General features: G+C 42.9%; 1 protein-coding gene across 1 annotated transcript in view; it reads left to right on the forward strand.

The window, feature by feature from the left end:
• Positions 1-5,207, forward strand: part of LOC113634819 (peptidyl-prolyl cis-trans isomerase A-like) — a 7,823-nt gene extending 2,616 nt beyond the window's left edge. The window contains exons 3-6 of the mRNA XM_027133990.2: positions 457-545; positions 2,258-2,354; positions 2,826-2,901; positions 4,341-5,207. Coding sequence (XP_026989791.1) covers positions 457-545; positions 2,258-2,354; positions 2,826-2,901; positions 4,341-4,476 — 398 coding nt within the window. The 3' untranslated portion in view covers positions 4,477-5,207. The remainder of the gene's footprint in view (positions 1-456; positions 546-2,257; positions 2,355-2,825; positions 2,902-4,340) is intronic.
• Positions 5,208-12,228: the final 7,021 nt, after the last annotated feature.

Raw genomic sequence — 12,228 nt, forward strand, 5'->3', positions numbered from 1 at the left:
GTCGATAACACCGCTCTGAGGTTTGCCCGTGTCCGTTACCATGGAAACGGGTGTTTAATCTTTGCCGCACTGTTGCGAACTGCACATTTGTTTGTTCCTTGACTTTAAATCTAGAGCTGAGTGACATGAGCTGGTAACATCCATGTCATTATTGGTTATAATCATTAATACACTTGGTGTTATTATAACTGTATTATAACTGTTGTGTGTGTTATTATAACTGTATTATAACTGTATTATAACTGTTGTGTGTTATTATAACTGTATTATAACTGTATTATATCTGTATTATAACTGATCACAGAGTCGAGAGTTAATTAATACTTCTGTAGAATCTTCAATGGTTTCTTTTTAAATGAGCTGTATATCATAATCACAGGAATAATCTCAATATAATCATGTGTGTGTGTGTGTGTGTGTGTGTGTGTGTGTGTGTGTGTGTGTGTGTGTGTGTAGAGAATTTTCGAGCTCTGTGTACAGGAGAACACGGTTATGGATACAAAGGCTCCATCTTCCACAGAGTCATACCACAGTTCATGTGTCAGGTAAACACACACACACACACAAAGACACAGACACACACATACACACACTCACACACACACACACACACACACACACACACACACACACACACACACACACACGATCAGTGCACGAGTGTCTGCTATGTGTTATATAGCAGATTTAACAGTCATCTTCCTTCTGAACATAAAGGAAGTGAAAACAGCAAAAGAGGAAAAAAGTTAACCGCTGACTGCCTCTCTGTCTGACTGCCTCTCTGTCTGTCTGCCTCTCTGTCTGCCTCTCTGTCTGACTGCCTCTCTGTCTGCCTCTCTGCCTGTCTGTCTGTCTGTTTATATGTTTGTGTCTGTCTGTGTATTTATGTGTCTGTTTGTGTGTTTATCTGCCTCTCTTTCTGTCTGTCTGCCCGACTGATGGTTAAATTCTGTAATGAGCAAACACACACACACACACACACACACACACACACACACACACACACACACAGAGAGCTTTAGAGCTGCCCATTATTAATAGCTGCATTGTCTCCTGCCTGCACGCAGTACAGCTTCTAACACTGCCGTCAAACTCGTCTCAATTATCTGCCAGGAACAAAACAGACACACACACAAACACACACACACACACACACACACACACACACACACACACACAGTTTGAGAAACTGAAACACTGCAGGCTGTTCATATCAGAGCGAGTCTCACTGACTGCAGATACGAACAGTGAAGAACACACACTGATCTGGAGCTTCACTCTTGTCTGGAGTCGTAACTTTAGGCTTTTGTCTGTTCTCATGTGACTTTTACAGAGGTTTAAGTAGATCATCACCCATTAGAGGTCTCTGGGTAAAAGGTGTGTGCTTTAGTGTGTCGCTCACAGACAAGCTGCACTTTAGTCACACAGGGACACGCCCACGGCAGCCATGTTTACCTCTGAGGTAAAGAAACCTGTCCTAAACGCCCAGTAGGTCAGAACCTTATCCACTGTTTACATCACCGTGCTGCTGAGTTCTGGTCAGTAGCACAGGGTTATTTATAATTAACGCACATCATGGTTTCTATAGCAACAGCTCGTTTACGGGGAGGTGTACGATGAAGAGATGAAGGGATTTTAAAGCTGTGTAATGTTTGATTCATCACCATTACAACTTGTTTGTTACGAGGTAATGTGATGACGTTACTGAGCCAGGGGGCGTGGCCTAGAGTTCCACCTGCGTGACCGCACCGTAGTGTGTGTGTGTGTGTGTGTGTGTGTGTCTGTGTGTGTGTCTGTGTGTGTTATGGGTTAGAATTACAACTGTGTGATTGTGTCTGATCTCACACCCTACTGTTCCTGTGTCTTCACTTATTGTGTGTAACAGAACATGTCTCTCTAAAACGAGTCTGTGTGCTACCTCGGGGTTACTGCTACCTCGGGGTTAATTCTGTCCACATTAAAGTGTAAATGTTTCTCATTGTGTTTATTTCAGCCGTTGGAAAAGATTCCACACTCATTTCCATAACGTTTGCATGTTTATTGTGTCTTTTATGAGTCGCTGACTTCATACTGATTCACTGACTCGGTTGAAAATGATTCACTGACTCGGTTCAGCGATTTAATTTAATTTTATATTGAGTTGTCTAAATGATTCATTACATCAGTAAATCAATTAACATTGTGTGTGTGTGTGTGTGTGTGTGTGTTTGTGTGTGTGTGTGTGTGTGTGTGTGTGTGTGTGTGTGTGTGTTTACAGGGTGGTGATTTTACCCATCATAATGGTACGGGAGGGAAGTCGATCTACGGCACACGTTTTCCTGATGAGAACTTCACACTGAAACACACAGGGCCTGGTGAGACACACACACACACACACACACACACACACATTTTGGTTTTGAGGTGTAGTGATTGTGTTATTGTATTGTATTATTCTGGCTTTGTGTTTGTTCCGTATGAGAGTGTGTGTTATATATAGATATTAAATAGAGATGTAATTATAGCCTGTGGCTGATTAATAAAACGACTGGTTGTGTTTTATTCATCTGGAGCATGAAGAGCTTTATTACATGTTTCAGGCGGCAGCAGAAGGAGTGTGTTGGGACATGTCAGTGTTTAGTGTGTAACCTGATGATAAAGAGTGTTTTGTAGCTGCATGAACCTGCTGCCTGAGGGCCAACTATATTCATGTCACACTTTCAAAACCTTTCACACACAACAAACAATGCTGTGGTGTGGAGTGAACTATAACACGGTGTTGTTTAATAAACTGTGTGTGTGTGTGTGTGTGTGTGTGTGTGTGTGTGTGTGTGTGTGTGTGTCAGGTATTCTGTCTATGGCCAATGCAGGACCAAACACCAACGGCTCCCAGTTCTTCATCTGCACTGTAAAAGCTGAATGGTATGCTACACTGTGTGTGTGTAGTGTGTGTGTAGTGGTGTGTAGTGTGTGGTGTGCTGTGGGTGTGTGTGTGGTGCATGGTGAGTGTGTAGTGTAGTGTGTGTGTGGTGTGTATTTTGTGTGTGTGTGTATTTTGTGTGTGTAGTGTGTGTGGTGTGTATTTTGTGTGTGTAGTGTGTGTGTGGTGTGTATTGTGTGTGTGTGTGTGGTGTGTATTTTGTGTCTAGTGTGTGTGGTGTGTATTTTGTGTGTGTGTATTTTGTGTGTGTAGTGTGTGTGGTGTGTATTTTGTGTGTGTGTGTATTTTGTGTGTGTATGTGGTGATGTTATTTGTTGTGTAGTCGTGAACTGTGTGTCGTGTGTGTGTGTGTGTGTGGTGTGTCTTTTGTGTGTGTGTCGTGGTGTGTGTGTGTGGGTGGGGTGGGGTGTATTGTGTGTGTGTGTGTGGTGTGTATTTTGTGTCTAGTGTGTGTGGTGTGTATTTTGTGTGTGTGTGTATTTTGTGTGTGTAGTGTGTGTGGTGTGTATTTTGTGTGTGTGTGTATTTTGTGTGTGTGGTGTGTATTTTGTGTGTGTAGTGAGTGTGTGTAGTGTGTATTGTGTGTGTGTGTGTGGTGTGTATTTTGTGTCTAGTGTGTGTGGTGTGTGTATTTTGTGTGTAGTGTGTGTGGTGTGTGTGTAGTGTGTGTGTGTGTGTGGTGTGTGTGTGTGTGTGTGTGTGTGTGTAGTGTGTGTGTAGTGTGTGTGGTGTGTGTGTAGTGTGTGTGTGTGTAGTGTGTGTGTATGTGTAGTGTTTAAACAGGCATCAGGGTGACCTTTGTGATTTTTGTGTGTTTCCTTATTCAAAGCTAGAAAGCAACTCGGAGACTGACTCAGTAGAACTGACTCCTCATTTGATTCAGTTTGTTGAGTCTTCTGAAAATGATTCAGCTCCTTATTAAACCATAAATCACGGTTTGATTCTGATTTGATTCTTTAGAAAATGAGTCACAATCATTCGGTTCTGTAGGAAATGATTAGTGCAGTATAGAAACTTTGTGTGATGTGATTCGTTGATCAGAAAGTGATTCATTATTCTGTCTTAAACTACGTTATGAATTAAATCTGACCCAAACATTCAGGAATGAAACGTTTCAGGGAATTATGATATTCCATAAAAATGAGTTTGTACAGAAAATTATTTAATGGATTCAGCAAAATATTCAGTTTTTTTCACTTTAAACAGAATGTTTAACCAGATTTGACTAGAATTCGGTGAAATGAATCTCAAATTTGATTCCGATTCGATTCTTCTGTAAATTATTCACTGTGTTATGAAATCTCAGATTTTCTTATTTGATTCTAAAAATAGAATGCCTTTTGACTCTGTGTGTGTGTGTGTGTGTGTGTGTGTGTGTGTGTGTGTGTGTGTGTGTGTGTGTGTGTGTGTGTGTGTCCAGGTTGGATGGGAAGCATGTGGTGTTCGGCAGTGTGAAGGAGGGGATGGAGGTGGTGAAGAAGGTGGAGGCGTTCGGCTCTCGCTCTGGGAAAACCTCCAAAAGAATCATCATCTCTGACTGTGGAGAAATCAAATAACACACACACACACACACACACACACACACACACACACACACACACAGCAAGAACACCTCAGCACCAGGACTCGTTCCAGTACAGATCACAACACACCCTTTTTCATTTCCTCTTCTATAGGCCCTTCTCTTTGCCCCCTACTTCTGCCTGCTACTTCCTGTTCCTGTAAAATCTGACATTTTTTATCATAGACTTTTCTGCTTAAAGATGACTGACATGGGTATTCTAAAGCTAACTCGCTAACATTAAAGAGCTAGCTAACGGTGAGAATATTAGCTAGCTAATAGAATACCGTCGGATGCTCCGCTTTGGGGATCGTCTTTATTCTCTCGCCAGTTTGGTGTCTGATTTATACAAAATGTTCCCCAAATAAAACTAGCTGGTTAGCGTTAGATACGACCTCTACATAGAGTCCGCTAGCTAGTGTTAATAAGCGGAGGATCCGTGAGCAAGTAACGAATCAGTGTGTGATTAACTACCTGACTGCAATTATTAAGCCTGTGAATTCTGAATCTGAGCCAAATCGGGATTAAATAAAGCTGGATCAGTTAAACCTGGATCGGTGACGTGTTCAGGTCCAGAGTGTCTGCATTCATGTGAACGTTGTGTATTCGTGTTTCTGGAAGCCGATCCTCAGGGAGTCGCCCGTTTCAGCTCCTCACACACCTGTCCTGGTGGGCGGAGCTTAGAGCGGGACGCATTTAAAATAAAAGATTTCATCACATTGTAAAGGTGTGTAAAGTCTCTGACGTGATGGTGTGTAGCATGATGAGTGTGTGTGAGGGGAAACGCTGCAGTTGTGTGTTTATTGTGTAACCGTGTGTTGGAGGACACGGCGGGGTTTAATCTGGATGGACTTTAACATAAAGACAAATAAAGTTAAATAAAAAGCTAACAAACTCCTGACCTACAGATGAATTACGTTTAGTTTCAACAACCAGATAAATAAATGAATAATAAACGGCGATGAAGCCGAGTCGCCGTCGTCACCTGGAACTGATCCGTTTCCTCTCGCACCACGAGGGCGCTGTACAGGTTCTCCTTTTATTTATATTTAATATTTAACATTTATTAGATGTAATGTTCTGGTTTTGTTCCTGTTGTCTCTCTGTAAGCTAACGAGATGAAACCGGTCAGTATGGGATCTGAAAAGAAGCGGAACCTCCTCCGTCCTCATGTGGAAATGTTTTAAGTTCCAGTTTCACACTTAACCAAACATTTGAGTCATTTACGCTCAGATTAAATTGCCGGAGTTGCTCAGAAGAGTCGATTCAGATAGAATGATTCTTAAAGGTACAGTTTTAATGCTGACACTCGGAGTCCTTCTGTACGTGTTCTATATAAACTATTTCCTTACACAACAACGATCACACACGTTTATTATGGAGCGGTTACTATGGAAACAATGGATCTGTGCTACAATCAGAGCTGTTGGAGAGAACGAATCAACTCCTGACCAATCAGAGAGCAGAACTCTGGTACAGTTTTTTTTCATGGCTGTTTTCCTGACACCTGAATGTGGAAGACACCGAAGTGTGAATGTCGGACCTTGTCGTCACAACGTCGTGTTAATTACACAGATTATTTACAGCTTTATGTCAGTAATAGTCCGTGTTTGTGTAACGAGACACGTGGTGTGAGATTGTTGTGTGTCAGCAGGTGATGGAGCGCCACCTGGTGTTAGCTCTCTGTAAGTGTTGTGTAAGGTGTGAAGTCTTTAGTGGACGATAAAGTGTTTGTGAGAAATGTTGAGTAGATGAACGGATGAGAAGCTCAGAATATCAGACCACAGAATAAAGTTTACTTCCTTTAACTAGTTGATGTTGAGGAGCTCACGAGGCTGTGGACACTTGAGGAAGTGCTGCTCAGGGGTGTGTGTGTGTGTGTGTGTGTGTATGTGCGTGCATGTGTATACGTGAGTGTGGGGGTGTGTATGTGTTTGTGTGTGTATGTGTGCGTGCATGTGTATACGTGAGTGTGGGGGTGTGTATATGTTTGTGTGTGTGCGTGTGTGTCTGTGTGTGTGTGTGTATGTATGTGCTAGTGTGTGTGTGTGTGTGAGTATGTATGTGCTAGTGTCTGTGTGTGTGTGTGAGGGAGTGTATATGGTTGTGTGTGTGTGTGTGTGTGTGTGTGTGTGTGTGTGTGTGTGTGTGTGTGTGTGTGTGTGTTGAATCAGACCACTAGAGGGCGCACCAAGAACGTTGTATTTAACATAGTGAGTCATTGTAATGATTAATGATAATCAAAATAAATAAAATTTAAGTGTGTGTGTGCGTCCGTGCATGTATGTGTGTGTGTATATGTGTGTTTGCGTGGGTGGGTGTGCATATGTTTGCGTGTGTGTGTGTGTTTGCGTGTGTGTGTGTGTGTGTGTGTGTGTGTGTGTGTGTGTGTGGAATCAGACCACTAGAGAGCACGCATTTTAATGATTAATGATAAATAATTAAATAAAACAAATAAACCTAAACTGTTTTTCATAAATGAATGAGGTCACGTGTGTGTAGAAATAATTCTTTTTATTTTAATTATTCTGTTTGTTACAGGAGAAGTGTTGGGGTTTTACTGAGTGCATACAAAAGTGTTAAATAAAAGTATGTAGGAGCTATTTGTCTATTTTTGTTTGTGTAATGTTCAAATTTATTTGTTAAGTAGTTTATTTTTTGGTCTTTTGTGTTCATTAGAATATGTTTATTATTCTTCTAATTGGATTTTTTAGTATTTATTTTCTATTGGGTTAGACCATGTGCACCTAGGGGGGTAAAAGGGGTTCAGTTGTAGCAGCCTAGATGGGCCTGTGGTTTTTACCTGTTTGTCAAGCCGGTTGTACACAAAGAGCAGGAGATGCAAACTTGTGTATTTGCCTGTAAACCTTTTAATAAAGCTCACCAAACACATCATCTGACTCGGACTCAATCCTTTAACTGATTATTTTAGTTATTTTGGAGTTAAGTTCGATTAATTTTTTTATTTCGTTTGATTTGACAAATGGTCACTACAAAGTATATGATACAAACTTACACAAATAAAACAAAATAAATAAATAAGTGTGAGTTGTACAGTGGTTTTAACCCTTAAGGTTAGTAACAACATCCTGTTAGACAGGTTTCTCTGTGTGGACTCCACCTTGTGTACATATATATATATATTGTGTGTGTGTGTGTGTGTGTGTGTGTGTGTGTGTGTGTGTGTGTGTGTGTGTGAGAGAGAGAGAGAGAGAGAGAGAGAGAGAGAGAGAGAGAGAGCTGTATGGAAGGGAAAGAGAGAAAGTGCATTGTGTTGATATTTATATGTTGTCTCAGTCAGGTGTGTATTACACAATGGAGTGTGTGTGTAGATTTAAATCCTTAAACACACTGAATGTTTAATCTACATCTAATTCAGAGATATTCAGGTTTTATTTATATTTATATTTATTATTCTATAATTTACCTTTAAAATGAATTAAATTAGACTGCTACCAAATAGCCTGCACCTTTTGATCGAAGTAAATGTGACGTATCATAAAATACCTAAAGATTTCTCAAGTACTGTGGTGTGAGACCGTCAAGTCAAGTCAAGTCAAGTCAAGTCAAGTCAAGCTTTTGTTGTCATTACAACCACATATAGCTGTTACAGTACACAGGATCAGGGAGCTACATAAAACAAAGACAGAGCTATAAGGACTTAGTAAGTGTGTGCAACAGTGCAACCTGATGTACACAGTGCAGGACAAGACAAGACAGTGCAGGACAAAAGACAGGCAGTGTGTGTGTGTGTGTGTGTGTGTGTGTGTGTGTGTGTGTGTGTGTGCGTGCGTGTGTGTGTGTGTGTGTGTGTGTATTGTGCTCTGTACACTTCAGTTCACAGTCTGGTCGTGAGGCCCTAATCAGAACCAGAATCAGCATCAGGGTTATAGACCAAGTGTGTTGATGTTGACACACACAAGGAATTTGGTTCCAGCAGTTTGTGACTCTCAAAAGTACAGACATACTCAATACTATACAAACTATACAAGACAATGCAGACGATGAGATACAATATAGACAGAATGAGAATAAAATATGAATATAGAATGAATAAAATGTATAAAATATGAATATAGAATATGACAGATCAGTTCTGTACATAAAGTGTGGAAGTGTAAATAACGTAAATATAGTGTAATATACTTTAGTACACTATACAGCAGCAGTAGTGTGTAATATATACAGATGATGTGATGACTGATGGTCCTGATAATGCAGCACTTATAGATATGAAGCAGTGAATATAATGATGGTGTGGTGTTAATCAGGGTGATTGTCTGGGGTAAGGAACTGTTCCTGTGTCTGGGAGTTTTAGTAAAGTTCTGTAGTACCTGAGAGAAGGGAGGAGCTGAAAGAGGGTGTGTTCAGGGTGTGAAGGGGCAGTGGTGATGTTTACTGCCCGGTTTCTGGTTCTTGTGTTGTACAAGTCCTGGGGGGTGGGCAGGGGGGCACCAATTATTATTTCTGCTGTTCTAACCATGCGTTGCGGTCTGTTCCTGTCCTGTTTAGTTGCTGCACCAAACCAGATGGTGATGGATGTGAACAGGACAGATTCTATGACTGCAGTGTAAAACAGCACCAACAGCTCCTGTGGCAGACCAAACTTCCTTAATTGGTGTAGAAACTACATCCTCTGCTCGGCCTTTTGATGATGGAGTTTATGTTGCACTCCCATTTCAGGTCTTGGGAAATGGTAGTGATCAGAAACTTGAAGGCCTCCACAGATGACACCGGGCTGTTGGATATTGTGAGGGGGAGTTGTGCTGGGGGGTCTTTCCTAAAGTCCACTATCATCTACACAGTTTTGAGGGTGTTTACCTCCAGGCTGTTCTGACTGCACCATAGCACCAGCCGCCTCCCCTCCTGCTGGTATGCAGAATCATCGCCATCTTGGATGAGACCGATGAGCATAGTATCATCTGCAAACTTCAGGAGTTTAACAGTTGGGTCACTTGAAGTGCAGTCATTAGTGTAGAGAGAGATTAGCAGTGGGGAGAGGACACATCCCTGAGGAACGCCACTGCTGATTGTCCGAATGCTGGAGGTGGCACCTCCCAGTCTCACCTGTTGTTTCCTATCTGTCAGGAAGCTGGTGATCCACTGACAGATGGAAGGGGGTATAGTGAGCTTTAGGAGTTTGGAGTGGAGAATTTCCAGAATTATTGTATTAAAAGCCGAACTAAAGCCAACAAACAGAATCCGGGCGTCTGTCCCTGGGCAGTCCAGGTGTTGCAGAATGTAGTGCAGTCCGATGTTGACTGCGTCATCCACTGACCTGTTTGCTTGGTAGGCAAACTGTAGGTGATCTGTGGGTAGTATGGTGATGCTGTTCTCAAACCTGCAGTAGAAGGTGTTGAGGTCGTCAGCCAGGTCTTTGTTTGCCTCAGAGGGAGATGGGGGCCAATCTTGTAGTTTGTGATGCCTTTCAGGCCTTTCCACACTGACGCAGGGTTGTTATCTGAAAACCTGCTTTTCAGCTTTTCAGAGTAGCTTTTGGCTATTCTGATCTCCTTTGTCAGTAGGTTCCTGGCCTGCTTATATAGAGTTTTGTCACCCCCTCTGTAGCCATCTTCCTTGGCTTGTCGAAGTTTTTTGAATTCAGCTGTGAACCATGGCTTGTTGTTACTGTACTTGCAGAAGGTTTTGGTTGGCACACAAACGTCTTTACAAAAGCTGATGTACGATGTCACAGTGTCAGTCAGTTCATCCAGGCTGTCAGTTCCAGCCTCAAACATACTCCAATCAGTACAGTCTTGTAGTTCCTGCATTGCCTCACTAGAAGTCTCTTCACTGTTTTTACTACAGGTTTAGTAGATTTTAGTTTCTGCCTGTATGTTGGAATAAGACCAAACAGTGACCCCCAATGCTACTGCTTCGGTACCAGATGGCAGGAGGGTGTGTAAGGGTGTGTGGGGTGAAAAGTGTGTGTGAGGGGTGTGTATGATGTAAAGAGTGTGTGTGAGGGGTGTGTGGGGTCATCCACAATACTGTTGTCTTTGGGGATGCAGCTTGTGGTGTAAATGTCCATGATAGAGGGAACAGAGACTCCAATGATCTTTTCAGCTGTCCTCACTATCCGCTGCAGGGTCTTGTGATCTGAGATGGTGCAGGTCCCAAACCAGACAGTGATGCAGCTGCTCAGGATGATCTCAATGGTCCCTCTGTAGAATGTAGTCAGGATGGGAGGAGGGAGATGTGCCTTTCTCAGCCTTCATAAGAAGTAGAGATGCTGCTGGGCTTTCTTGGTGATGGAGCTCGTTTTGAGTGACCAGGTGAAGTTCTCCACTAGATGGACACCAAGAAATTTGGTGCTCTTGATGATCTCTACAGATGATCCGTCGATGTTCAGCAGAGAGTGGTCGTTCTGTGCTCTTCTGAAGTCAACATCCATCTCTTTAGTTTTATCAACATTCAGAGACAGGTTGTTGAAGTTAGATGTTGCACGTCCTCTCTATATGCTGACTTGTCCTTCTTACTGATGAGACCCACCACAGTCGTATCATTGGTGAACTTGATAATATGGTTCGATCTGTGCATTGCTGAGTCAGCAAGGTGAACAGCATTGGGCTGAGCATGTGGCCCTGAGGGGCTCCAGGACTCATTATGGTGGTGCTGGAGATGATGTTCCCGATCTGGACTGACTGAAGTCACCCCAGTCAGGAAGTCCAGGATCCAGTTGCAGAGGGAGGTGTTCTGTCCCAGCAGGCTCAGCTTCCCAATCAGGTGCTGAGGGATGATTGTATTGAATGCTGAACTAAAGTCTATGAACAGCATTCGTACATAAGTGTCTTTATTGTCCAGGTGGGTGAGGGCTAAATGAAGGGCCGTGGCAATGGCATCGTCCCTGGAACAGTTTTGACAAAACACGAACTGTAGGGGGTCCAGTGAGGGTGGTAACTAGGTGGATAAACAGAGAATCTGGTCATTGGGGGTACGGATGGTCTTCCTTGCCATTACATTGTTTTGCACCTCAAACCGAGAGTAGAAGTCATTCAGCGCGTCTAGGAGGGAGGCATCACTATCACAAGCAGGTGAAGCTGTCTTGTAGTTCGTGATCGCCTGTATGCCCTGCCACATGCGGCGAGTGTCTCCGCTGTCCTGGAAGTGGTTGTGGATTGTCTGGGTGTGTGCTCGCTTTGCCTCTATAATGGCTCGGGACAGTTTGGTCCTTTCTGTTCTTAGGGCCACCCTGTGCCCTGTTCTGAAGGCTAGGTCTCTATTCTTCAGCAGCGCATGCATGTTAGCAGTCATCCAGGGCTTCTGGTTGAAGCATGTGGTGATGGTCTTGGAGACGGTCACGTCATTGATGCACTTGCTGATGTAGCTGGTCACTGATGCCGTGTACTCCTCCAAGTTGACGGAGTTGCCGTTGGTTGCAGCCTCCCTGAAGATGTTCCAGTCAGTGCACTGAAAGCAGTCCTGAAGAGCAGAGGTGGCTCCTGCTGGCAGGTTTTCACCTGGTAACCAAGTAACACCAGCAAAGAGACACAACCCTGATCTGAGACCAGTAACAGGACATTTACCACTTTAACCAGCGCTGTCTCTGTGCTGTGATGAGGACTAAATCCTGACTGATACATACATGTATATTATTCCTGTGTAGGTCTGAACATAACTGCTGAGCTACAACCTTCTGTAGGATGTTGGAGATAAACTGGAGGTTTGAGTTTGGTCTATAGTTAATAGACAGCTGGTTTGGGTCGAGGTCAGGTTTATTAATCAGAGGCTTGATAAATAAAGATTT

This window comes from Tachysurus fulvidraco, chromosome 8, assembly GCF_022655615.1.
Source record: "Tachysurus fulvidraco isolate hzauxx_2018 chromosome 8, HZAU_PFXX_2.0, whole genome shotgun sequence".
Taxonomy (NCBI): Eukaryota; Metazoa; Chordata; class Actinopteri; order Siluriformes; family Bagridae; genus Tachysurus; species Tachysurus fulvidraco.